Raw genomic sequence first — 23,849 nt, 5'->3', positions numbered from 1 at the left:
TGCCTGGTGATCCGTAGGTTATCTGAGCCAGTTTTTATCCCAGGCGGCGTTCCCCGTGCTATGGCTTCCAGACCACAGCAGCCTCATCTACAAACGCTCTCCAACACCTGCTGGCAGCCTCCTGCAATACAACGTTTCATGCATTACAACGCCTTAAAAACGACTTTGGCACTAGCTGGCTTGGCTCAGTGATGGAGCATCTGCCTGCAGATTGAAGGGTCCCGGGTTTCATTCTGTTCAAAGGCACATGCTTGGGTTGTGGGCTCAATCTCCAGAAGGGGATGTGCAGGAGGCAGCCCATAATGATTCTCTCTCATCATGGATGTCTCTATCTCTCCCTCTCCCTTCCTCTCTGAAATCAATAAAAAAAAATAAAATAAAAAAAATAAAATGACTTTGGATATTTTGTTTATCTCCAGCATTGCTTCTTTCCATTAGCAGAAATGGTTATAGAGCTGTACATAAACATAGACACACACACACACACACACACAACAGAGTCTGCAGTGTTAATGAATGGGAACGGTGCCTTGTGCTAACTGTCACGGAGTGTGATGGAGACAGACCGGTGATGGTGGAAACCCTCAGCATGAACTCCAGCCGTTAGCAGAGAGGAGGAATCCCTGCACGCAGGGGAGTCACCCCTTGTCTCGGTCTGGGATGCACCCTGCGGTGCCCGGGTTACTGGCGGGCTGAGGGGTCCCAGGTTGCTGAGCAGCTGCCCAGCTTCCAATGAGAGCACGTGTGTGTATCCGGTCACCTGGGAAGTGCAGACTAAAGCATCCTCTCACCTGGTGTCCCCGCCTAACATGTTGGCATGTGTTCTATGTGCATGTGTGTGTGTGGCTGGCGCTCCCCACGGTCCCGATCTTGCTTGGTCTGCCTGGAGTCCATCAACCACCCTGGGGTGAGGGGTGGGGGTGAAGAGGGGTGATTCCAGGTCAGTATCTACAGACACACACCGAGATCCAGGGGGATGGCTCCCAGGAGGATGTCGGGAGAATGCCTGCTTCCCAGGAAGAGCCGTTCATCCATCACTGCCTCCTTTGTCCAGGCCCCTGGCGTGGTGGCTTCTGAGGCCGAGCCTGCAGACTGAGGACAGTGATTCACTTCTGCCAGCCGGGCTGGCTGCTCTCCGAGGGGAGAATCCCCTCCCGAGACCCGCCCTCCGCCTCCAACTGGTCTCCTCCATTCTCTGCCGCCCAGGCTCCCTCGATTTCCTCTCCTTTATTTACTACGCCTGGTCCTCCCGCGCTGCGGAATCCGAGGGGCGGTTGGGTTGCCATGGAAATCCCCTACCGGCACCGTTTTCTCTGTTCCCCCACAATCTCTCTACACTTTAATACGGCCGCTATTAATAGCGCACAGAGCGCCATCCCCCGCCCCCACGGGCCTGACGGAGGTTTCCTGTCTGCGGAGAAGGCTGAGGGCTGCCAGGGCTCCGAAAGGCAGCAGCCCGGAGCAGGCACGCCGGTGACCTGTGTGTTCGGGGCCAGGGTTCCTCCCCTCAAAAGACGTGTTCCCCTCTGCACGTGTTGCTTCTCTCCTTGCAGGAGGGCAGCCCGGCAGGGGTCCTTCTCCTCTAATAGAGCCTGTAGTACTAGTTTTCAGTCCTCTGTCTCATCTTTCCTTTCCCAACATCTGTAAAGACTACCCTGGCCGAAACCGGTTTGGCTCAGTGAACAGAGCCTCGGCCTGCGGACTGAAAGGTCCCAGGTTCGATTCCGGTCAAGGGCATGTACCTTGGTTGCGGGCACATTCCCAGTAGGGGGTGTGCAGGAGGCAGCTGATCGATGATTCTCTCTCATCGATGTTTCTGACTCTCTATCCCTCTCTCTTCCTCTCTGTAAAACAATCAATAATAATAATAAAAAAGAGTACCCTCCACAGGGCTGAGACCTGCACGTCCCACCCTGGGGCCCTCCCGGGGTTTACCGCAGGTGAGGGGTGGGCTTGGTGGAGACCTGTGGTGGGGCCACTGGACTGTGGAATCTTGAAGCACTGAGACTCCATTGAGAAGTAGAATCCGGTCCTAAGTAGAAACATCAGTAGCCTTTCAACTCTGAGTGCTCCATCATGAAAGGATTCCTTCTTAGCCATGCTGTCCTTGGACATCATAGCAACACACTCAGACAGGAGCGAGCTGGTTTGTTTTAGCTGAACTCCAACTTGGACCGATGGGCCTGTTCCTCCACCCTGAGGGCTCACAGGTGGACCGTCTCGGAGCGAGACTTCCTGAGTCCCAGAACTCTGACATCATGCTTCTTCCATGTTCCTGTGCGTGGTTTTATTAAAATTCAGATTCAAATTCAGATTCTAATTCAGTCGGCTTGCGGTGGAGCCTGAAAGTCCCGATTTTTCTCCCATTTTTATAAATGTGTTTTTACTGACTTCAGAGAAAGAGGAAGAGGAGAGGCATGGATGTTAGAGCCCAAAACTAAATCAAACATCGAGTCAGGGCACATGCCCTGAGCGGGAATTGAACCGGCAACCGTTAGATGCACAGGAAGACGCTCAACCAACGGAGCCACACCCTCCAGGGCTGATATTCTGCAGGCTGTTTTTTTAAAAAATATGTTTTTATTGGTTTCAAAGAGGAAGAGAGAGGAAGATAGAGAGAGGATGAGAGAGAGAGAGAGAGAGAGAGAGAGAGAGAGAGAGAGAGAGAGGCATTGGTTGGCTGCTTCCTGCACGCCCGGCACTGGGGATTGAGCCCACAACACGGGCATGTGCCCTGACTGGGAATTGAACCATGACCTCCTGGTTTATAGGTCAATGTTCAACCACAGAGCCAGGCTAGACAGGCAGATTCCGCATTCCTAACAAGCTCTTAAGTGGTGCTGATGCAGCTGGCCCCTGAATCTCGAATAGACCTGAAGGAGTTGCCATGAATAATAAGGATGGAGGCCCATTTGCAACCTTTAGAATTCGTGTTTTACGTTCCCGTAAACCCATGCTCTTTCTCTGTTATCACAAGTAAGAAGACTGTGATATTTTCGGTTTTGTTAAGACGTTTGCTTAGAATTACCAGTAACTGAAATCTTACTGGAAGTTAGTCCGTGGTTCTTGCTTATGTAGATCTGAAGTCTGGCACCTCCTTCCAGTAGATTCCACAGGAATAAGGGAATGTGTGCACATTTTTGCACCGAGAATCACTTAGATATCAGCAGACAAATCCAGCTTAAACAGCGCTCTTGCCCAGGCTGAGGACTTGGAAGGACCGCCGATGGGGGCAGCCCTCTGGTGAGGTCTAGAAGCTACCGAAAACGTGTAAACACTGAGGTTGCTATTACACTTGAGATAAAATCTGATTTCCTGTTTCTGAGGCTGAAAGCTTACCATGAGGACCCCGGCGGTTCCTGGGATAATAAACAGCTCTTCTGAGACGGCAGCCAGATGAAATAAGTGTGGTTGATGTGAAAGTACAGGCCAACGTCCTCAACGCTCCTCCTGCGTTTCCAAATTTAGAGAGAAAACTTGCACGAGAGCCATATTTTGTGTTGTAGTGAATCCAGCTATGTTTAAGTGCTGCAATCGTTTGAGGGTTTTGTTTTTTTTTTTAAGGGTTTGCGCTGCTGAGACAACCATCTCGAGTCCTTGGCAAGCGTGTGTCCTGTGGGTCTGGCACCGAGAGCCTCCACACGGTGGTATCACAGCGCTCAGCGGGGCTGGCAGGTTGTGATTGAGAACTAGGTTGGCACTGGCTGCGAGGAGCCGGGAAGCCCTCCTCTCACTCACCTCACGCAGGCATTGCTTCTTCCTTGTCAAACCCAAACTCCTGTCTCCTTTCCCGAAGGCCCCTGGGCTGAGCTGATTGTCCTTGAATGAGATCATACAGGTTTCAAGGGTACAGTTCTACGAGACAGCATCGGTAGATTGCAGTGTGTGCCCACCACCCGAAGTCAAGTCATCTTCTGTCACCATGGACACTGAGTGGCCAGGCTATGGTGATCTCTGAACGCATAACAATCTAGCCACTCAGTGTCTATCCTATAGAATAAAAGGCTAATATGCAAATTGTCCCCTCGACCGGGAGTTTGACCAGCAGGCACTGGACCCTACCCATGCACGAATTCATGCCCTGGGCCTCTAATTATATATACATACACACACACACACACACACACACACACACACACACACACATATATATATACATATATAATTATATATACATATATAATTATATATACATACTCAGTGTGTATGTGTGTATGTATATACATGCACACACACACACACACACACACACACACACACTGAGCGGACAGATTATTAAGCGTTCAGAGATGATAATAATCTGGCCACTCAGTGTATTTGACCCCCTTTACCCTCGACTCCCCCCCGACTCCCCTTTCCCTCTGGTAACCACCATACTGTTACCTGTGTCTATGAGTTTTTTTCTTGTTTGCTCATTTGTTGCTTTCCATTTTAATATTCCACGTGCGTGTGCCATCATATGGTTCTTAACTTTCTTCGTCTGAGTTATTTCACTTAGTGTGACATTCTCTAGACCCATCCACGTTGTCACAAACGGCCCCATTGTGAAGTCCAGCCATACCGAGACTGTGGTTCCCGGCGCGGTGTGCCTGGGGGAGCTGTGATCGGTCTGACTAGCCGTCCATGCACAGCACAGCCCCAGCTAACCCCTTGGCTGTGGCATGTGTGACGAGCTCGGCCCAACACAGAAGGTGCCAGGAGGGAGAAGCATATTCCAATCAGGAACTCATTACTTTCTCAAGACGAGGATGTAGAAAGTTCAATCAGCTTCACAAATTGCCTCCAGGAATTATAAGGCAAAAAAAAAAAAAAAAAAAAAAGGAACTCTGCCTCAAAAATCCACATCCATATTGTGAAGGCCAGTCCCCCCTTCTCCCCTAATTATTTCCACCCCCGTCGCTACAAATCCAAAGACACAGCCTTTTACTTCGCAGAGTCCTCGGTTCTCTGCAGAGAGAAAGGAAATGCAAGACACCAGGAGGCTTAGCATCTCCTGGCCAATTCCCAGCTCCTCGCAGCCCCTCTGTCTTCCCCCACACACTGTCGCTGCTCTCAGGCTCCGACGACGTGGAAACAGCTGTCTGCTCTCCCCGCTGGCCTGCGGGTACGAATCAGACTGGTGATACCTGGCATCGACTCTCCTCCGATAGTGTCAAGGTTAATGAGGTGGTGCCTCCGAGTCCATTTGTGTCCCTCCGTCTTCACCTCGAGGCGCTCAATGGGCCAAAATGCCAAATTGGACCAGACAGGTGAGGGACGGCCACACAGACTCATCTCCTTGTCAGCGGTGTGATTTGAAATCAGATTTCTGGGTTATTTCCTTTGTTCCTTCGCGTGTGGCTGCATTTCCAAAGTGATGACTTCACTGACCTTCAATGTCAAACAACAGCGTTGGCCCCAGAGGGTGCCCCTCTTTGGGCACTTTCCTTCTGGCTTATCGGGTGTCATTTGGCGTGAACAAAGGATTTTAAAAAATAACAGTGCAACCTATGTTGGCTGTGATGGATGGAACTTATAAATTCACTAGAGGCCTGGTGCACCATATAGGATTGGTGCACCAGTAGGGCCCCTTGGCCTGGCTTGCTGGGACTGGGCTAAAACTGGCTCTCGGACATCCCCTGACAGGTCCTAGATTGCAAAAGGGTGCAGGCCAGGCCAAGGGACTCCACCAGTGCATAATCAGGGCCAGGGAGGGACTGTGGGAGGGCTCCAGGGAGTGCTCAGTCCGGATAGGCCAGACCCCAGCAGCAAGCTAACCTATCGGTTGGAGTGTCTGCCTCCTGGTGGTTAGTTCGCATCATAGCGACTGGTTGCATAATTGAACACTTAGCATATTAGGCTTTTATTATATAGGATGATACATGGACCTAAGGGACTGAGAAGCACCATACAGATAAAGGTTATAATATAGAAGAAAATGCACTGAGGACTGAGTGTCTCTAACCCATCAGAGATGTGCAGCAATCCTTACAGACAGACGTTTCTGATGACCAGTGGAAAAGTGAGAATTCTCTCCATGGTTCAAAGAGACCATCTCTCATGCCTTGGCAGCCAGCTGCATTGCTTCATTCACTCTGCAAATGCTCATGAGGGACTTAAAGACGCGGTTCCTTAAAATTAAATACAAATCTAGGCTCACAGAGTCCACCACCAAAAAGCTGGAAAATAGCGATTTCTCCTATCAGCCGGAGGCTGAGAAAACCATGCTGTATTCTTGTCTCCAGTGGCTCATTACCACGTATGTACAGTAGCTCAGCTTGGCACTTTTTCTTTCTTAAGACAAAGTAACATTCCAGATGGAGAAGAGAGGGCCTCTGTTTTGGTGATGTAGCCATTTGTTGACATTCCAAGAGCACAGACACATTTCACTAAGTAGCTGCTATTAGGACAAAAAGGTGTAGGGTCAACATTGCTCAGCCCTAACATGAGAACAATGGGTTTGCAAAGGCTGGTTACAAGAAACTAATCTATTCTGGTGCAAAAACTTTAGAGATCTATAGAGAATACATATAGGAAACAAATGTTTTTTTCTTAACATCTGACTGTTCTGAATCTAAGCAATGAGAATCCTAACCTAGGAACTCAGGAATAGATGTGCGTCACCTACTAGACTCTACGTCCCCTGACTCACCTTCAGCCCCTCATGGTGCTTTGAACAGGGCAGTGCACACAATGGATGCTCAAGTTCTAGTTGGGGTGAAATCATGTGTTCGCTTTGCCACACTTTTCTCGTATAACGGAGAAGTGTGATGGCACGGACTTTTTACAAATAAGGGTTTTCTTCCCCCAGAATTTTCCAGGCCCTCCACCAGGAGCAATGGAAGACAACGAGGCAATGGTGGCGTCCAGAAGACTCCTTATGGGCAATGCAGGAAGGCTTCCCTGCAGTCACATGACAGGATCCGGCAGTCTGCAGAGCTGAGCCAGAGGCAGCTATGTTTGAGCTTCTGACAACAGCCCAGCTTTTGATGTTTCCTCTTTTGCAAAAACAGAGCAAGAGAAAGAAAAAAGAGAGAGAAAAAGAAAAACAGAGAAAGAGGTGGTGGGGGGAAGACACAAGATAATTTGGAACTAATTATTAAGAAGATTAATGAGATTTTTTTCTGGTATTTTATTAAATTCTGCACATAACATTTGCAAGGAAAACACTGTCAACTCAATGACGGATTTGAAAAATGTATCAGATGAAAACATCACATAATCAACCCATATGTTTTCACTAACATTTACTTAACAGAAGGCCCCAAATTATGGTGACAAGAACATGAGAGAACATGGGGTAAGAGCTTATTTTAACTTTGCATTAACATGTGATACACTAAGAACTTCAGTGTCAAAAAGAAGACGATATAGGAACAAACATAAAATATGTTTGATTTTACATTTAATTCAGAATTCCAATATTGGTTATGATGTCATTGTTCAAGAATGGTCCTTATTCCATCCCATACAAAATAATACTTGTCTGTTGATTATTGCTTCTTTTATCTGTTCAGAGATCAGTCATTACGATGGTTTTTTAAACAAGAAGTTAGAAGATGAGTGAAGGAGATGATTTTTTTCAGTCTGGCATTATGACATCATCAGGGTTGAGTGTCTGTGGTTAGGGTGTGTGGACTTAATATGTTTTTGGTGGGAAATGCTTGGCTACCACCAGTGGAAGGATACTTTTTGGAAGTTTCTAAAAAGCTCTGACATTAACAGCAACATTGGCTTGGAGATAAAGCCTGAAACATTCCAATGCATCATATAGAATTAATATTCTTTTATTTTTTGATATACATTTTATTGATTTTTTTTTACAGAGAGGAAGGGAGAGGGATAGAGAGTTAGAAACATCGATGAGAGAGAAACATCGATCAGCTGCCTCCTGCACGCTCCCCACTGAGGATGTGCCCCCAACAAAGGTACATGCCCTTGACCGGAATCGAACCTGGGACCCCTCAGTCTGCAGGCCGATGCTCTATCCACTGAGCCACACCAGTTAGGGCTCATATAGAATTAAACTTAGGTCAAAGTTTTAAAGAAAATGACAGTGACGGGGGAAGGGGGCGATGATGAAAGGTGAACAGTGTCAAGAACATGGGATTCATATTTAAAAGATTCTTTTGATGATGTTGATGTTAATGAGTATGTTTTTGCTTTTAATAAAATGTAATGACTGTGTCAATATTGGGAAAAGAAAAGAACATGGGATTCAGAATCATTTGCTGGCATACAATCTTGGACAAGTCACTTGATCTTTCTGAAAACCTTGGTTGTTTAATCTCTGAGCTCCAGATGGTCTTATTACTTCATATAGATACTTTAAAGATGAAACAAAACAGGTAAGTGATCTTTGCAAAGTTTGAGATAATAAATGTTAGACATCTCTATAAAAAAATTGAGGTGTATTTATTATTCTGACACCTACATAATTACTATCTGTAGAGGATTTCAAAAATGGATTATTACATGAAACATATTACATGAAATTACACACGTGTTTGCTTTCCCTTGTATATATTATATAGCTATAGATGAACTTTTAAACAAAACTTATACCATTTTATGGGGCATTTCCCAAAATGGTCTATGCAGTGCTTTTACAACTGAGTACAAAAAAAAAAGAGAGAGAGGATATTTCTATTTGGTTTATAATTATATAATTTTATGGCATTGAGGAAAAGCACTCGGACAGTTTTCAGTAAACTACATACTTACCCTCCCCACCCCAACCCCAGCACTGAGGGATCACACCATGGAAACGAGCTACCAGAGAAGGTATTACTGTGGTCTGATTTCGTGTGGTCAGTTCACAAACGTGTTGCAAGATACACTATTACTAGGATATGCGAGAATCACCAGTTAGCCAATCATTCTTGAAAAAGGGGTAAAATGACTTCTCACAAAGCTCACAGACACTGGATACACAGGAGATTCAATGCAACCTAAAGCAAAACTTCAGATTCACAAAACCACCGTGAGCAAACGAAACGTGTCAACGAATTGCTCCACTGGCACAATGCACATTTCCTGTGCGGCCCCCTTCTCTGAATGGGAGGACAGAGACTGCCCTGGACAGATAATCCAGCATGATAAAATAGTTCTGTATTATTCCAATGGACGGCTATTATTTTAACAACTTCCTGTGTGTCCATAGTTTGGCTTCTTTCTAGTCTAGTCTTTAGATCCACCCATTCTAGGAAAACCAGCAACTAGAATATACTCTTGTTTTTCAATGGATAGAATGATCTCTGATCTATGTTGTACAAAACCTATAACCCCTCTTTTTCCAACTGTCCACTAAAGCCAAACAATTTGGGTTTTCCCCTGAATTATTTTCTCACTCCTGAGCAAAATGAATTACCATATGGCTCTACTGGCCTTATTTGTATTCACAAAAATGGACAAAATCTGTGAATATTCTTTTAAATCATAACCATTGCTTCTGGGACTAAAGGTCATTACTCTTTAAAAAAAAATTTTTTTTTCTCACTACAAGTAAACACACTCTGCCTCTGCCTTAAGTTTGTATCTTTTTTATTATTTTAAATATATTTTTATTATTTTCAGAGAGTAAGGTAGAGAGAGAGAGAAACATTAATGATGAGAGAGAACCATTGATCGGCTGCCTCCCACATGCCCCCCACTGGAGACTGAACCCTCAGCCTGGGCATGTGTCCTTGACCAGAATCGAACCTGGGACTCTTCAGTCCAATGGGTGATGCTTTATCCACTGAGCCAAATTGGCGAGGGCGGGCACTCCCTTTTCAATGTGCCCAAAATGCACCCTGTAACCAGCTACAGTTCATTGGTGAGCGTTATCTATTTAACTCTGACTCACTGAGTGATTATTAAAGCACAAGCATTTAAATGGAAGTTTCACCGGAATGGAGATTTTGCTTAGGTAACTAACTCAACATTCAAAGACGAAATATGAAATCATAACAAACAAATCATGGTCAAAATGAAAGGTAAGGCCAGCACTTTTTTTTATTATCTAGCTGAGGTCCACTGGCCGTATCAGAACTAGGAGTGTTTGGATGTGCAGTCTGTTAGGTCCCATGAGGAGAGCTAGGCGGTATCTTAGTGACCGGAGAGAAACAACGTGTACCTGTAAACAACCTGAAAATGTTCACGCATTCTCAGCAAGGCACAGACACATGCAAATGACTGAATTTAACGTCTTCGCTGTTCAGATCAAGAAAAATTGGGGCTCAGAGAGATGAAAGGGACTTTTCTGGGGCCCATGGGACTTCCTGGCAGGCACTGCTCCTCCCCAACTAGTTCTTGTGCAGAAAGAGCCAAGAGATTGTAAAGCAGACACTCCTGCCCCCCAGCCTCTTCCCGCCTCCTGCAGGATGGTGGTGTGGGCTGTGCAGCGTTCCACAGACCATTTCAAACACCTTCATAGCTAATGGAATGTGACAGAAAACCTCCCCTGCTTTCCAGCTGTTTCCTTCATCCATCCCCATTCTGCAGAGTGATTTGTCTACAGTGTCATGATCCCATTACAGACCTGGGACCATTCTTACAGGAGAGAAAAAAAATCCTATGTCCTCTTCTCATCATCAACTTGAAGAACCACAGGACACTTTTGAGGCCCATGTCTCATTTGGGTTTATTCTCTCCTGGAAAAGGGCTTTGGGGCTATCAACCCAGCACCCCCATTCAGCAACTCAGGAAACTGAAGCCTAGCCCTGGTAAGTGACTAGGGCCCCACAGGTAGGATGTGGCCAAGAACACTGGTCTCCCGATATCTAGACCGATGCTCTTTCTACCGCCCATTCAGTGAACCATACTGGATATGGTGGTTTACCCATCTGGTGCCATTCTGTGCTTTTATAGCAAAACTCCTGGTTTTGTCCTTATTTGACACTGTAGCCTGTAATAATAATAATGCAGAAAGGAAATTACATATACTATAATGCTTAAAGTTGTCACTGGTGTTCAAGGAAGGTAGTTCCTGAATCTGTTTTTGGAACACCTACAGGTTATTATTAAAACACTAGAGGCCCAGTGCACGAAATTCGTGCACTGGGGAGGGTGTCCCCCAGCCCAGCCTGCACCCTCACCAATCTGGGACCCCTCAGAGGCTGTCAGATTGCAGGTGTAGGCCCAATCCCTGTGGATCATCCCTCTCACAACCCAGGACTGCTGGCTCCTAGCCACTCACCTGCCTGCCTGATTGCCCCCTAACTGCTCCCTTGCAGGCCTGATTGACACCTAACTGCTCCTCTGCCAGCCTGATGGCTCCCAACTACCCTCCCTTGGCCTGATCACCCCCAAGGCTTTTATTAATATAGATATGAATGTCTAAGACCTCTGAGAAGATAGTTGATGGATTTGTGTCTATCATCCCAATAGCTCTGTGAATGACTCTACTGCTGGGAATCAGTTATGAGTATTTGGTGTCTGGAATGGACTAACTGTTCTCTGGGCAGTGCCTCTATGACCTGGGTTAACACAGGAGAAAAACATGGCAGTGGCTACTCTCATTTTTACTCTAGTTACAATCCATCCAGATGGGAGGTTCACACAGCTCAAATCTGAGATGGCCTTCCCTCTCTGACTTCACTTTTTCCTAGATTGATAGGGCCCCACAGTTTTGACCAGAAAAATAACCAGCAAATTGTGTAAAATTAAATGTTGACATTGCATCAAAAGAAAGCTCCCTGCATTTTAGCTCCTATTCATCTGTTTTACTGCTGTTAGAAGTTTATACCAGGCCAATGTGGCTCAGTGGGTGAGCATCAACCTATGAACCAGGAGATCAGGTTTGATTCCCAGTCAGGGCAAATGCCCAGGTTGTGGGGCTGCAAGACGCAACTGATCAATGATTCTCTCTCATCATTGATGTTTTTTCTCTCTCTTTCTTTCCCTCTCCCTTCCTCTCTGAAATCAATAAAAATATATTTTAAAAAAAGAAGTTTGTGTCAGCTACTGGTTCTTATATATTAATAATGAAATTCATCACCTATATTTTCTTCCACAGAGGATCAAAAAGTATTATCATCCTAGCTTTGCTACCAAAATATTTTGATGGGAATTAAAATCCTACAATTGCTCTTATTATAACTTAGCATTGTTATGCATTTGAATAACAGGAGACTGGTTCATTATTCATGCATTCACTCAGGTATATTTGGAAAATAAAATATGGAAATGAGAAAAAATCTTTTTTTTTATGCTAAATGTTCACAGTTTGACTTTCCATAAGGCTTATTAAATAATATACAAATAGCTACCATTCTGCTGCAATGTCACAGTCGCTACATTAATAATGGCACAGAAGGGAACTGTCCCCTGGTGGGAAATCATCTTCATGACCTCCTACGTCTCTTTTCCAACTAAAACTTGGCTGTTTTTTTATTGATAAAAGTTTCATTTCTAAAAGAATATAAAAATAGAAAATGAATCAAGAAAGCTTTTACATATACAGTTTTGAAGGACACTCTATAAACATTAGATGAGATGCTGTATACATCCTTAGGAATGTGCTTTGTCTCACCACGCCGAACACCGCATAAACACAAAACTGCATGAGTATATGCCATGTACGCTGAGGAAAAGCATAACGCAATGTTGAATATTTAGCTAAGACGGACCACTTAAACATACAGTAAGTACTAACAACATATCTTCAAAGTGAAGCTCAGCTAACATCTGCCTATGAGATTCGTTTGCAAACCTACCCTTTTTAATGAAAAAATAAGAGAATGTTGAATCAAGCAAGGCACATTTTCTTTTAGGCAAGTCTGTCTCAAATGCCATTCACCTGGGCACAGTGTACATTTCACTTACTCACGTGGAGACGGGCTAATCTATGCACGAGAGCCTTTGGTACAAATCACAGTCATCAACAAAGTCGCACGGAAGCCAGGACACGGAAGATAACATTAATGTATCTCGTGATTAAACACAGTCCAGTGATTAGCTGAAAGCAGAAACACAGTCCTAGTTGGCTTGTCGGAAACACACACTTAGGTTCTCTTGATCAGCAATGCTGCTTAGTTTTTGGATCATTGGATTTCATCAAAACATGAAGAGGTTGAAGTGATACCCTAAGATTGTTGACGTACTTCTTTCTTTCTCTCCAGATGTATAGCTTTTGTATTGCATACGACGTGAGGAAGACTCTCAGAGCTCTTTCCCTTGCAGAATGCATTTGCTGGAGACATGTTATTTAATGTCAACGAAAGCAGACTATGGCTGGCAGGCAGCTCATGGCCCACCAGGGACGGACCCAACACCGCATTCTTGAGCTAGACGGGGAAAGACAGGAGCGTCCAGCTGATCAGCGTGGCTCTCTATGTGGGTTCTTCAGGCATCTGTTGGCAGAGTACACATGATGAATTTACTATATATTTAGTTACTTAAAAATTATAGACCTCACGTCAGTATAAAACATTCTATCCATTATACTCTTAAAAACTGTGGTGTGTTTTCTTACAGTTACTCTGAAAAGTTCAAGCAATTTCATTTTCTAACCATATTAACTACATAGTGAATGCTTTTAACTTATGTTAGAAGTTTCAGAGCATCCTGAAATGATGAGCTTTCCCCCCCCGTATTGAATAATGACCTCCACATGCAACCCAAACCAATGTGACTGTTTGCTTTTTGAACAGGAAAATTTATCCACATCTTTAGAATCATCTGAAAGATTTGAGCACCTACTCTTTTTTTTTTTAATGTATGTATGTATTTTCTCAATGTTATGGAGGGGGGGAAGAGGAGAGGAGAGCAGAGGAGAGGAAAAGAGGAAAAGAGAGGAGAGGAGAGGAGAGGAGAGGAGAGGAGAGGAGAGGAGAGGAGAGGCGAGAGGCGAGAGGCGAGAGGCGAGAGAGAGAGAGAGAGAGAGAGAGAGAGGGAGAGAGAGAGAGAGAGGAAACAGTTTCAAAAGAGTGAAAACCATATTCTAGGTGCTAGATGTCATCTCTATAGTTTATCTTGTCATTACAAAGTATTCTAAAATCTCCCCATCCTTTGAAATATGAACTTTGCAGTTGGGTGCCCTTTAAGAAATCACAAATTGAGACAATAACTACTCAGCCAAGGCCAGTAGAGAACAAAGACATAAAAGTTCAAGGTTTGGTGCTCTCCTCTTCCAACTACAAAAAATGATAATAATAATAATTTAGAAATGCTGACAATAAAGTAGCTCTTAAAAGTAGCACAAGGCAGCATGACTATCTTGTTTAATGTTACATCCAGAGTCCAGGATGGCGCCTGGGCCAGAGCAGAACTTCATATGTGGAATGAATGAGTAAATCCCTACCACGTTGCCGTGTGACACACAGAATGTACTCCGTAAATATAGGTTGAATGAATAAATGGATATATAACCATTCAATTTAGGCACACTCAGAGATTCACTAACTACATACTGTATAATAAAAGGCTAATATGCAAATTGTCCAGCAGTTCGACCAGGGGGCGGGGCCGGCCTACTAACTGCCTGTGGCCCCTTCCCCCAGCCAGTCCCATCCCTGATTGGCTCCCCCACTCCCCAGTCTGGGGGTGTGTGTGTGGCCAGACCTCACCTGTGCACGAATTTGTGCACTGGGCCTCGAGTGCTATATAAAGAATACTTATAAAGTCAAAAACAGAAAATGCTAAGCCCAGCACCAGCCTTCCGTGTGACTATTGCCCATCATGGCACTCAGAGAAGAAAGCTTTTAGCGGGTGTCTCAGATGCAGTGGAAACGCCTAAAGATGATGATCTGGAATTCGTGCTTTTTACAGAAGTGTCACCCACTCACTGGACTACCTGTTGCACGTCTACTATGTGCTGGGTAAGCAGCCAGTGACGTTATCCTCACTGACCGGGAGCACACCTGATCTTCCTTCGAGGGAGATGGAACTTCTTACCACTAGTCTGTGTTGGAAAAGCAAGAGTACGTTCTTGCCTCACAGTATGCTTCATTTTCATTGCAGAGTTTGAAAATTATAGTAGTCTCACAGCTACTAATGACAACTAATTACAAGAAATTACAAGGACCATGAATGATTTTATTTCCTAAGTGCCTAGCGCTGGCTCAGTGCTACTGGAGTTTTGGTTCTCTGGAGCTGGTTCTGGTAAGCTCTTCTTGTCTGCTACCGTTACATCCTTTTATACAAGGGCTTGGGCTTTTTTTTCTTTTTCTTTTTTTTTCTTCATGTGTTTGTACCTGTCTCAATGTGCTTGGGATTCTTAAAAAAGTATGGAACAGTTTGGTACTCTAATAGACTGTGGGTATGGAGAGAGTTACAATTCAACAGAAACATAAAACACAGTGACATTTGGACAGTCATCATAATGTTTCTATTAGCAGCTCAGGAATGGGTTGAAGGGCTGAGAAGAGGGCACATGGCCTTAACTATCAAAAGCAACTCTTCAGCTCTGGCTGGTTTGGCTCAGTGGATAGAGCGTCATCCTGCAGACTGAAGAGTCCCAGGTTCGATTCTGGTCAAGGGCATGTGCCTGGGTTGTAGGCTTGATCCCTATTAGGGGTCGTGCAGGAGGCAGCCAATTAATGCCTGTGTGAAAGAGGCACAGAAACCCAGCTTCCTTCACTGGCAGCCTTTCTAACGTACAAGCATGAGGAAAAGGCCGAATCCTTCCCTAACGTGGAGCTTTATGGGAACTTGGCTTTCTTGTGCCTATACGTTGACATCTATTAAATAACTCAGCGTTGGCCGCAAACCAAGTCCTACGAATTCTAACAACTAAAGAGTCATAAATTAGCCCCAAGGACTAGCGAGATGTCTTGCTCATTTAGGTATAATTAATTCTCTGATTGGCCTCTTGGAAATTATGTACTCTTGGCAAGTCAAAAAAGTTGAAGCTCACTCAGTAATTAAAGCAGGTAATGAGCTAAGATGTGGGCTGAGTGACAAATCTGGAAAGTCCCGGGGAAATGAGCTGTGAGTTGTGTTCATCTCTACTTTGAGCAGAGTTTAGGTCTACCACCAACACACACTCTCAGTTCACAGCTGCCTGTGAAATACACGGATCTTTTATAAACAGTTAAAAAAAAAATAGCTGCAGGTAAAAGATTCAGAGGATCTTGGTATAAAGCAACTCCAGCACAGTTCTTACTTGGGGAAAGTAAGGTGACTAACTTGTCTGAATCATTTAAATTCTATTTCAGGGTGACTGTGAGTGTGTAAAGATGCTGTGTGCAAGCGTGTCAAACTCGCGGCCCGCGGGCCTACAGCATTGGCCATTTTCTGGCAGGAGACTAGGAGCCCCGTCACAACAGCAAGGTTTGGGCTCTGCTTGGCTTCCCACCCCTTCTTCCTGCCTCCTCTGATCTCTCTCTCAAAGGTTATCAACCACTCACTGCAGTTATAAAGAACAAAAACAAAAAACAAGCAAGTTCATCAATATACATAAAGTTGCCTAACAAACTACAGGAAATTAGCTGTAGGAAAAAAAGTTTCGGCCTCCTTAGTTTAGGCCAAATACAAGAAAGAAAACTGGCCTCCAGGCAAGCCAGAATTCCTCCTCCCATTCTGATGCCCTCCCCTCTGGCTCAGAGCTGCCTGTCTGCAGACTGGGGGCTTGGGTTCTGCTTAGCATTGCTGAGTGGGCGGGACTCTCACTTCTACTCACAGCTGAGGGGTGGGAAGAACTTGGCAAGTGCTGCGGAAAACGTTGACATTTTAAATGTATAGAAGTCAGCGAATTACAGTTCTGATTCTCCCAGGACTAGACTATTGGTAATGGCTTTACTAATAGTCTATAAAGTCAATATAGACTATTTGACTTTATAGACTATTAGTAAAGCCATTACTTGAGTACATTATATGGCACAGAGGTTAGTAACATGTGTTACGTCAGTAAACCATAACTTTCAATTTCTTCATCCTGTGCATTTAAAGTGTCAACTCCAAGATTGTATTGCAAAGTTTAGAAATAACCGCTCTAACACGGCCCTCTTATGTGTAGCTGTTGGTGGTTAGGTCACTATATTTGGTGGGCATTTGAATTTGATAACACCATAAAAGAAAAAAAATAGCCCTAGCTGGTTTGGCTGAGTGCGTAGAGTCGGCCTGCGGAATGAAGGGTCCCAGGTTCGATTCCGGTCAAGGGCACAGGTCTGGGTTGCAGGCTTGATCAAAGGTAAGCAGCCAATCAATGATTCTCTCTCCTGATTGACGTTTCTATCACTCTCACCCTCTTCCCTCCTCTCTAAAATCAATAAAAATATTTTTAAAGAAATAAATAAAATAATATTAATGTTTATCTCTAGGTTCACCAGCTGCGGGTATAGAGATTTCCCCCAGGGTGTGGACGGGTGTGTATTGACCCGGTCACCCCTCCTTCCACGGATCATTTGCACACACAGACCTATGTATGTGCACCGTCCAACATCCAAGACCTGCTCAGCACCGCAGTCTGTGGTTTGCAAGGCTCTCTGGTCTGTGCAAACTTAGACTCATTAGCATTTTTGCTCCTAAGTCCAAATCACTGTCTATTTTCATTTTGCTAAATTGGATTTCGGACATGAGAGAAGAGGCTGCGGCTATTTTGTGGGACAAAATTATATTCTAATGTTTTGCTGCGGATGGATGCTCTTATAAAGCAACATTGCCATCAACTGCAATGAACCGGCACTCCCCTGCTTTCAACCCTTTTGTTCCCAGTAATTCCTCCCTTCTTGGGAAGAGGGAGTCAAAATGTTTACACCACTTGCTGGCACCGATCGCCAGGAACCTCAGCAAAGGGCGAGGAGGCGGGAAAATAACAATCTGCACAATGCCATCACCTGCTGTAGAGGAAAACACGTGGAAGTAGGAAATGAATCTTCGAACTGGAAAATATCCATTGTCTTAGCAGAGACACCACTGTGACTGACTACACTTTCTGAGCACAGTACATCCATCCTATAAGAAAGTCACCCTTTCTCCCGGAAAAGCCTACCTCTTCATCCAATTTGGATAACGTATATTCGATCCCTGTGGCTTAAATATATCTGATGATTAGAAAAGGTTAATCTCCAGGATACTGAAAGAAGCAGGTTTCTGGAGATGGGCTTTTTATAGGAATTCATTGATTAGTTACATGGGCTGAAGTCAAATCTGAAAGCATAAGGAATTCATTTGCTCAATCTCATTCAAGTCATCCAATTAAAGGTACAAGTGTTGGTGGTGGGGGGAGAATGACTTGGTTTTAAATTTAAATTATAGCTGGGTCTCTTGCTAGCTGTGGCATCTCAGGGAAATCATTTTAACCTTAACCATCTATTCTTACCCTCCTAAAATGGGGTCAATACCACAAACCTGCCGAGTTAAGTGTCAAGGACACGGTGACCTTTAATAAATGGGGATTATTTCTGTGATGTAGAACGTAAATAGGAAGACAGGGATTATGTATTTCATATCATTCACCAAGTTCGGTATTAATTACACAAAGAGAGTGAATAACGATCACAATAATAATGCAATCTCTTAGCAAATTATATAATGCAGTCATGTGATCTCTTAGCAAAATCTCTGCTGCACAGCATGCATCTTACCCTTTCTGAGTAGTATACCTGAATTAACAATGAACAGTCACAGCACCCTAGGAGGTACTATTTATTAACCTCATTTTACAAACAAGGACTCTGAGGCACAGAGAGGTTCGGTAATTTGCTCAATGTCAAACAGCAGAGTCAGGGTTCAAGCCCTGGCAATACAACTGCAGAGTTTATGCATTAAGCCACTTCACTAAAAGCCTGAGAAGAACATTAATGTAACATCATCATGATTGACCCATCAAATACAGGTGTGTAGGAAGTACATACAAGAAGCTACATTCTGTGCTGGACAACCTATAACCTTCAAGAAGCTAACACTATGGCAACTGGAAGCAATTATCCTACCCCAAAGCTAGGACTCCAAAGCCATATTTCTCTGGATTAAAAAAAAAAAAAAAAAAAAAGGGTCGCATTTGTATTACTGTTATCTAATAGCCATATAATTCCAAAAATTGTGGCACAACCATCGGCTACTTATAGAGCTTATCTTCCCAAAAACATGAATAAAACCATTTGTTCATCCCTAAGGTCTTTTAAAAACAGACCCAGAATTTATCTTTATGTTCTTACTAGTGTGTGTCTAGCATGTAACCACCAACAGAGGTCAAACACAGAATTCCTGGTCATCAACACCACCACAAATTGGTCAAAAGGTAGATCCATGTTAAAAGCAGCTCAAATCAGCAGCAAAAGAAACTAGCCAAAGGGGTCCTATCTCGATGCACAGAGGTAAGAACAATGATGCTAAGACCAGCCACGTAGATTTCTTTTCTCTTCCCTCTTTTATTGTCTTACTATTATGTTTCATTGTCTTAAAGCACCAACAGTAACTAACAGAAGTAGGCTTCTGACTGCCTGAAAGTATTTTATAAGCTTTAAAATAGGGCTACTCTTACCGGCTCTAGGAGAGAATAACTTACAACCTATCAAAACCAAAAAAATAATTGTGAGAAATGCATGTCTATAATGTGTATGCAGTTATTTATGTTAAAGGGAAATGTTACCTTCATGCCATTTTAACCACTTTTATCCCAAAGAATTGTACTACAAATGAAGCACATGAACACTGGGACAATCAGCTAACGGCAGTAGCTTCTGCCTTTTAATTCCTTTTTAAGGGGAAACGGGCTGTTCAGAAGCCAAGGGGGTTAGTGAAAGGAATGGCACCATTTTCAGGTCAGTGTGGGGGAAGGCTAAGCAGCAATGATTTTTTTTTTTTTTTTTTTTTTCAGGAAACAGTGGAAGGACAGTTAGCAGCCCGGGAATCAAATGGAAACAGTGTCCCAAATGATCAGAAAAAGGCACCCTGCAGATAATTCACACAGAACTACTGGTTTTGCAAATATCACCAATCAGGACACAAATGGCACTGCCTGCTTCCCCGGACAAGAAGGCAGTGTGCTTGGCGGCCCCCACGCTGCTCACCTGGGTGGTCTGTCTTCTGGCAGCCCGGGCACCTGCTGGAACGTGACGGCATCGCCCCAAGCTCCGGTCACTTCCCATCCCTCCTTTTTATTGACTGTCTGCCCTTCCCTCAGTCACAAACACGCATCCTTCCTAATGTGCAGTTTTGTTTAGCTTTCCAAGTGCCGTGATGGTGACGGTGTTGTGGAATCTGTTTTTGTTTTTTGTTTTTGTTTTTCTTTTTTTCTGCTGTTAAAGGGGACATCTGAAGGTCCCTTGGAGCAAGGTTTCGGATACACCGATTGAATCTTCCATTGGATTATGTACAGAACACCTTCTGTCTGCTTTTTAAAAAAAAATTTATTTCATTGGTTGCCTGGAAACTTCTTGGTGAAAGAAAACAGCAGAGAAGCATCTTTTGAAGTTATTGCCCCGTTACTCACATTTCATTCAAGTCACGCCTGATTGTGGTGTCAACCTAACATCCCAAAGATGGTATCTTCCTTCGCAATTCAGTCATTAGAGGGTGATAGCAATGCTTTTCTTTTGTAGTAAAATATATATATGCATTTTGTGAGTCATTTCGCCACCTTGGCATCTCAGCCTTCATTTGTGCGGTTTATTCAAACAGTGGTTTTTCCTTATGAAAACGTGTTAAGTAGGAACCATCTGGAAAGGTTACTGTGGAAACGGCAGGGGCTAGGAGGGGCAGGGACAGAGAGCAAGAGATGCCATGACAACCTTTTTCGGGTTTCCTAGGAAACCTGGGTTGCTATGGAAACTGCATCAGCCGGTTGGAATTAGTAACTTCCGCTGGAAGGAATGTCTGCCGCTTTAATCTCCCTGTGATACCGCAGGAGCTCCTCTCTCAGATGCAATAGGACTTTTTTTGTTTCTCTCAGCGGCACTGAAAACATGTTTTTAGTGGCTGGAACACATACACACACACACACACACACACACACACACAGAACTTCACAGGAATCCGTTAGTCTCCTACTTTGGAAATGCCTTACCGAGCCCCAAAGAGCTACAGGAACCAGTTAGATCAGGCACCCCTTGGGCAAAGTTGCAGAGATCCTTCAAACTCTAGGCAGGGGGTTCCGAATAGAATAGAAATTCCAGCCAAAAACCCAAATACACACACAGTCGGCTTATAAGTCTTTCTGATCGGACTTCCCATCCACACATCCACAGTGCCGGCCGCGGGGCTCAGCACCCCATCCTGCTGAGTCCGAGGCCGCGGAGAGGAAGCTCCTCCAGGCGCGCGCCTGCCTTACTTAGCAAAGCCACAGCTGCCTTGGCACTCTGAGTTACACAGTCACCCTAACGGTTCTCAGTTTCATTTCCTCCCGGGATGTACAGGCTGGGTGTTTTTCCCCCCCTCTTCCATAGGGCGTGGCCTGGAAATCAAATTCAAAGTTTGCTGCTTGCAATAGTGAGAGGGAGAGAGAGAGAGGAAGAAAAAGAGAGAGAGAGAGAGAGAGAGAGAGAGAGCGCTGAGAGAATGCAGCCCCCTTGCAAAAACAGACACCTGTCTCGGTGTGCAGGCGCCAGGGAGGGGGGTGAGGATGAAGTGTGCTTTCCGCTTCTTTACGTCCTTCCCTGGATGGATGGCCGGGAAATATATAAAAACAAGGGCGCACACAGGCCAGGGGGCACGGTCCACACCACGGGGAGCACAGCGGGTCCCGGGCGCAGGGCGCTACACGTCCGTGAAGATCTTTTTGACGTTGGCACAGGCGTTGGGGTTGGGGTTACTGTTCGTGGCGCAGGCGGCGGTGGGGGTGGAGTTGCCCATTTTGAGGGGCGCCTGCGGGCACGCGCTGTGGTTCAGGGCCCCCTCCTCGATCACCATGTACTCCGACTTGCTGAGGGTGGAGTTGCTCCTGGCCTTCCCCAGCTCCTCCTCGGCCCCGGACGGGGACAGGTGCTGACAGCTGCCCACGTGCATGTACTGCGCCTGCTCCTCGCCCTCCGTCTCCCGGTGGTAGAAGTAGTTGAAGTTGGACACGATGACTGGGACCGGTAAGGCGATGGTGAGCACGCCCGCGATGGCGCAGAGCGAGCCCACGATCTTGCCGCCGATGGTCACCGGGTGCATGTCGCCGTAGCCCACGGTGGTCATGGTGACCACGGCCCACCAGAAGGCGTCGGGGATGCTGGAGAAGCGCGAGGTGGGGTCGTCGGCCTCGGCGAAGTACACGGCGCTGGAGAAGAGGATGACGCCAATGAAGAGGAAGAAGATGAGCAGGCCCAGCTCGCGCATGGACGCCTTGAGCGTCTGGCCCAGGATCTGCAGCCCCTTGGAGTGGCGGGACAGCTTGAAGATGCGGAAGACGCGCACCAGCCGGATGACCCGCAGGATGGCCAGCGACATGGCCTGCTGCCCGTTGCCCTGGCGCTCGGCCAGCTCCGTGCCCAGCGTGATGAAGTAGGGGATGATGGCCACCACGTCGATGAGGTTCATGATGTTGCGCGAGAAGGCGGCCTTGCTGGGGCAGGCGAAGAAGCGCACCAGCAGCTCGAAGGAGAACCAGATGATGCACAGCGTCTCCACGATGAAGAAGGGGTCGGAGAAGCTGGAGGCCCCGGCGGCGGCGGCGGCCCCGGCCCCCGACGTACCGTTACCCGCGGCGGCGGCGCCCTGGTCCTCCCGCAGCAGCTCGGGCTGCGGCGGCGGCTCGAAGTCGCCCCTCTCGTCGCGGAACTCGGGCAGCGTCTCCAGGCAGAAGATGACGATGGACACGAGGATGACGAGCACGGACACGATGGCGATGCCGCGCGCGGGGCCCGAGCTCTCCGGGTACTCGAAGAGCAGCCACACCTGGCGCTGCAGGTCGCGGCGGGGCAGCGGCCGCTCCTCCTCGCGCAGGAAGCCCTCGTCCTCGCGGAACTTCTCCATGGCCTCGGCGCCCAGCTGGTAGAAGCGGATCTCCTCGGAGAAGATGTCGATGGGCACGTTGACGGGGCGGCGCAGGCGGCCGCCCGACTGGTAGTAGTAGAGGATGGCGTCGAAGCTGGGCCGGTTGCGGTCGAAGAAGTACTCGTTGCGGAGCGGGTCGAAGTAGCGCATGCGGCGCTTGGGGTCGCCCAGGAGGGTCTCGGGGAACTGGCACAGGGTCTTCAGCTGCGTCTCGAAGCGCAGCCCCGAGATGTTGATGACCACGCGCTCCCCGCAGCAGTCCTGGGCGCCGGCGGCGGCGGGCGGCGCGGGCGGCAGCGGCTCGTAGCGGTCACGGTCACGGTCCCCGCCGCCGCCGCCGCCGCCGCCCTCCGGCGGGTCCCCGCCGCCGCCGCCCGCCGCCTCCGGCTCCAGCAGGTGGTCCCCGGGCGCGGGCACCACGGTCATGTCGGGCGGCGGCTCGGGGCCCGCGGCGGACTCGGCGTAGCCGGGGTTGAGCAGGGTGCGGGCGCCGCCGCCGCCGCCGCCGGGGGGGCGCGGGGCCGGGGGGGCGCGGCGGCGGGCGGCGGGCGGCGGCGAGCTCAGCAGGCTGAGATGCTCCTCCATGCGGCGGGCCCCTGCGGCTCCCGCCCGCGCCCGCGCCGCCCGCGCCCGCGCCCAGCCCAGCGCGCCGCCTGTTGCTGCCGCGGCGGCCGCCGGGCTCCGTCTGGCTGCGGCGCGGCCCGCGGGCTCCCGGGCGGAGGGAGACGCCTCCCGCCGCCGCCCCCGCCTCCCTCCGCCCCCGCCCGGCGCGCGCCCGCCGCCTCCCTCCCGGCCCCGGGGTCCCCGCCCCTCCGCGCCCGGCCCCGCCTCTCCTCCCCGCCGCCTCCCCGGCCCCCGGGCACCCAGGAACCTTCCGTTAGCGCCCGGGTCCCCCTGCACCTCTCCGGCCCGCTCCGTGCCAGTGCGCGCGCCCCCGGCCCGCGAGGCCGCGCCCCCGTTCCAGGGCTTCTCCGCCGCCCGGCCCCGCGCCGCTGCCCCGCGTCTGCTCCCGGGCCAGCGGGGAGGCG

The 23,849-nt window shown here is 47.3% G+C and overlaps 1 protein-coding gene and 1 long non-coding RNA gene across 2 annotated transcripts; both read right to left on the bottom strand.

Moving 5' to 3' along the window:
* Window positions 1-12,633: 12,633 nt before the first annotated feature.
* Window positions 12,634-21,104, bottom strand: LOC123652977. Its single transcript, XR_006742572.1, has 2 exons — window positions 19,917-21,104; window positions 12,634-13,313 (listed from the first exon to the last, which is right to left on the bottom strand). It is a non-coding gene; the product is annotated as an uncharacterized LOC123652977 (long non-coding RNA).
* Window positions 21,105-21,280: 176 nt separating this feature from the next.
* On the bottom strand, window positions 21,281-23,580 carry KCNA3 (potassium voltage-gated channel subfamily A member 3). Its single transcript, XM_036452887.2, has one exon. It carries the CDS (start codon window positions 23,404-23,406, stop codon window positions 21,601-21,603), a length of 1,806 nt encoding a protein of 601 aa, XP_036308780.1. The 5' UTR covers window positions 23,407-23,580; the 3' UTR covers window positions 21,281-21,600.
* Window positions 23,581-23,849: the final 269 nt, after the last annotated feature.

The sequence above is a fragment of the Pipistrellus kuhlii genome, unplaced genomic scaffold (genome assembly GCF_014108245.1).
Source record: "Pipistrellus kuhlii isolate mPipKuh1 unplaced genomic scaffold, mPipKuh1.p scaffold_m20_p_24, whole genome shotgun sequence".
NCBI lineage: Eukaryota > Metazoa > Chordata > Mammalia > Chiroptera > Vespertilionidae > Pipistrellus > Pipistrellus kuhlii.
This window is presented reverse-complemented; position numbering and strand designations above follow the sequence as displayed.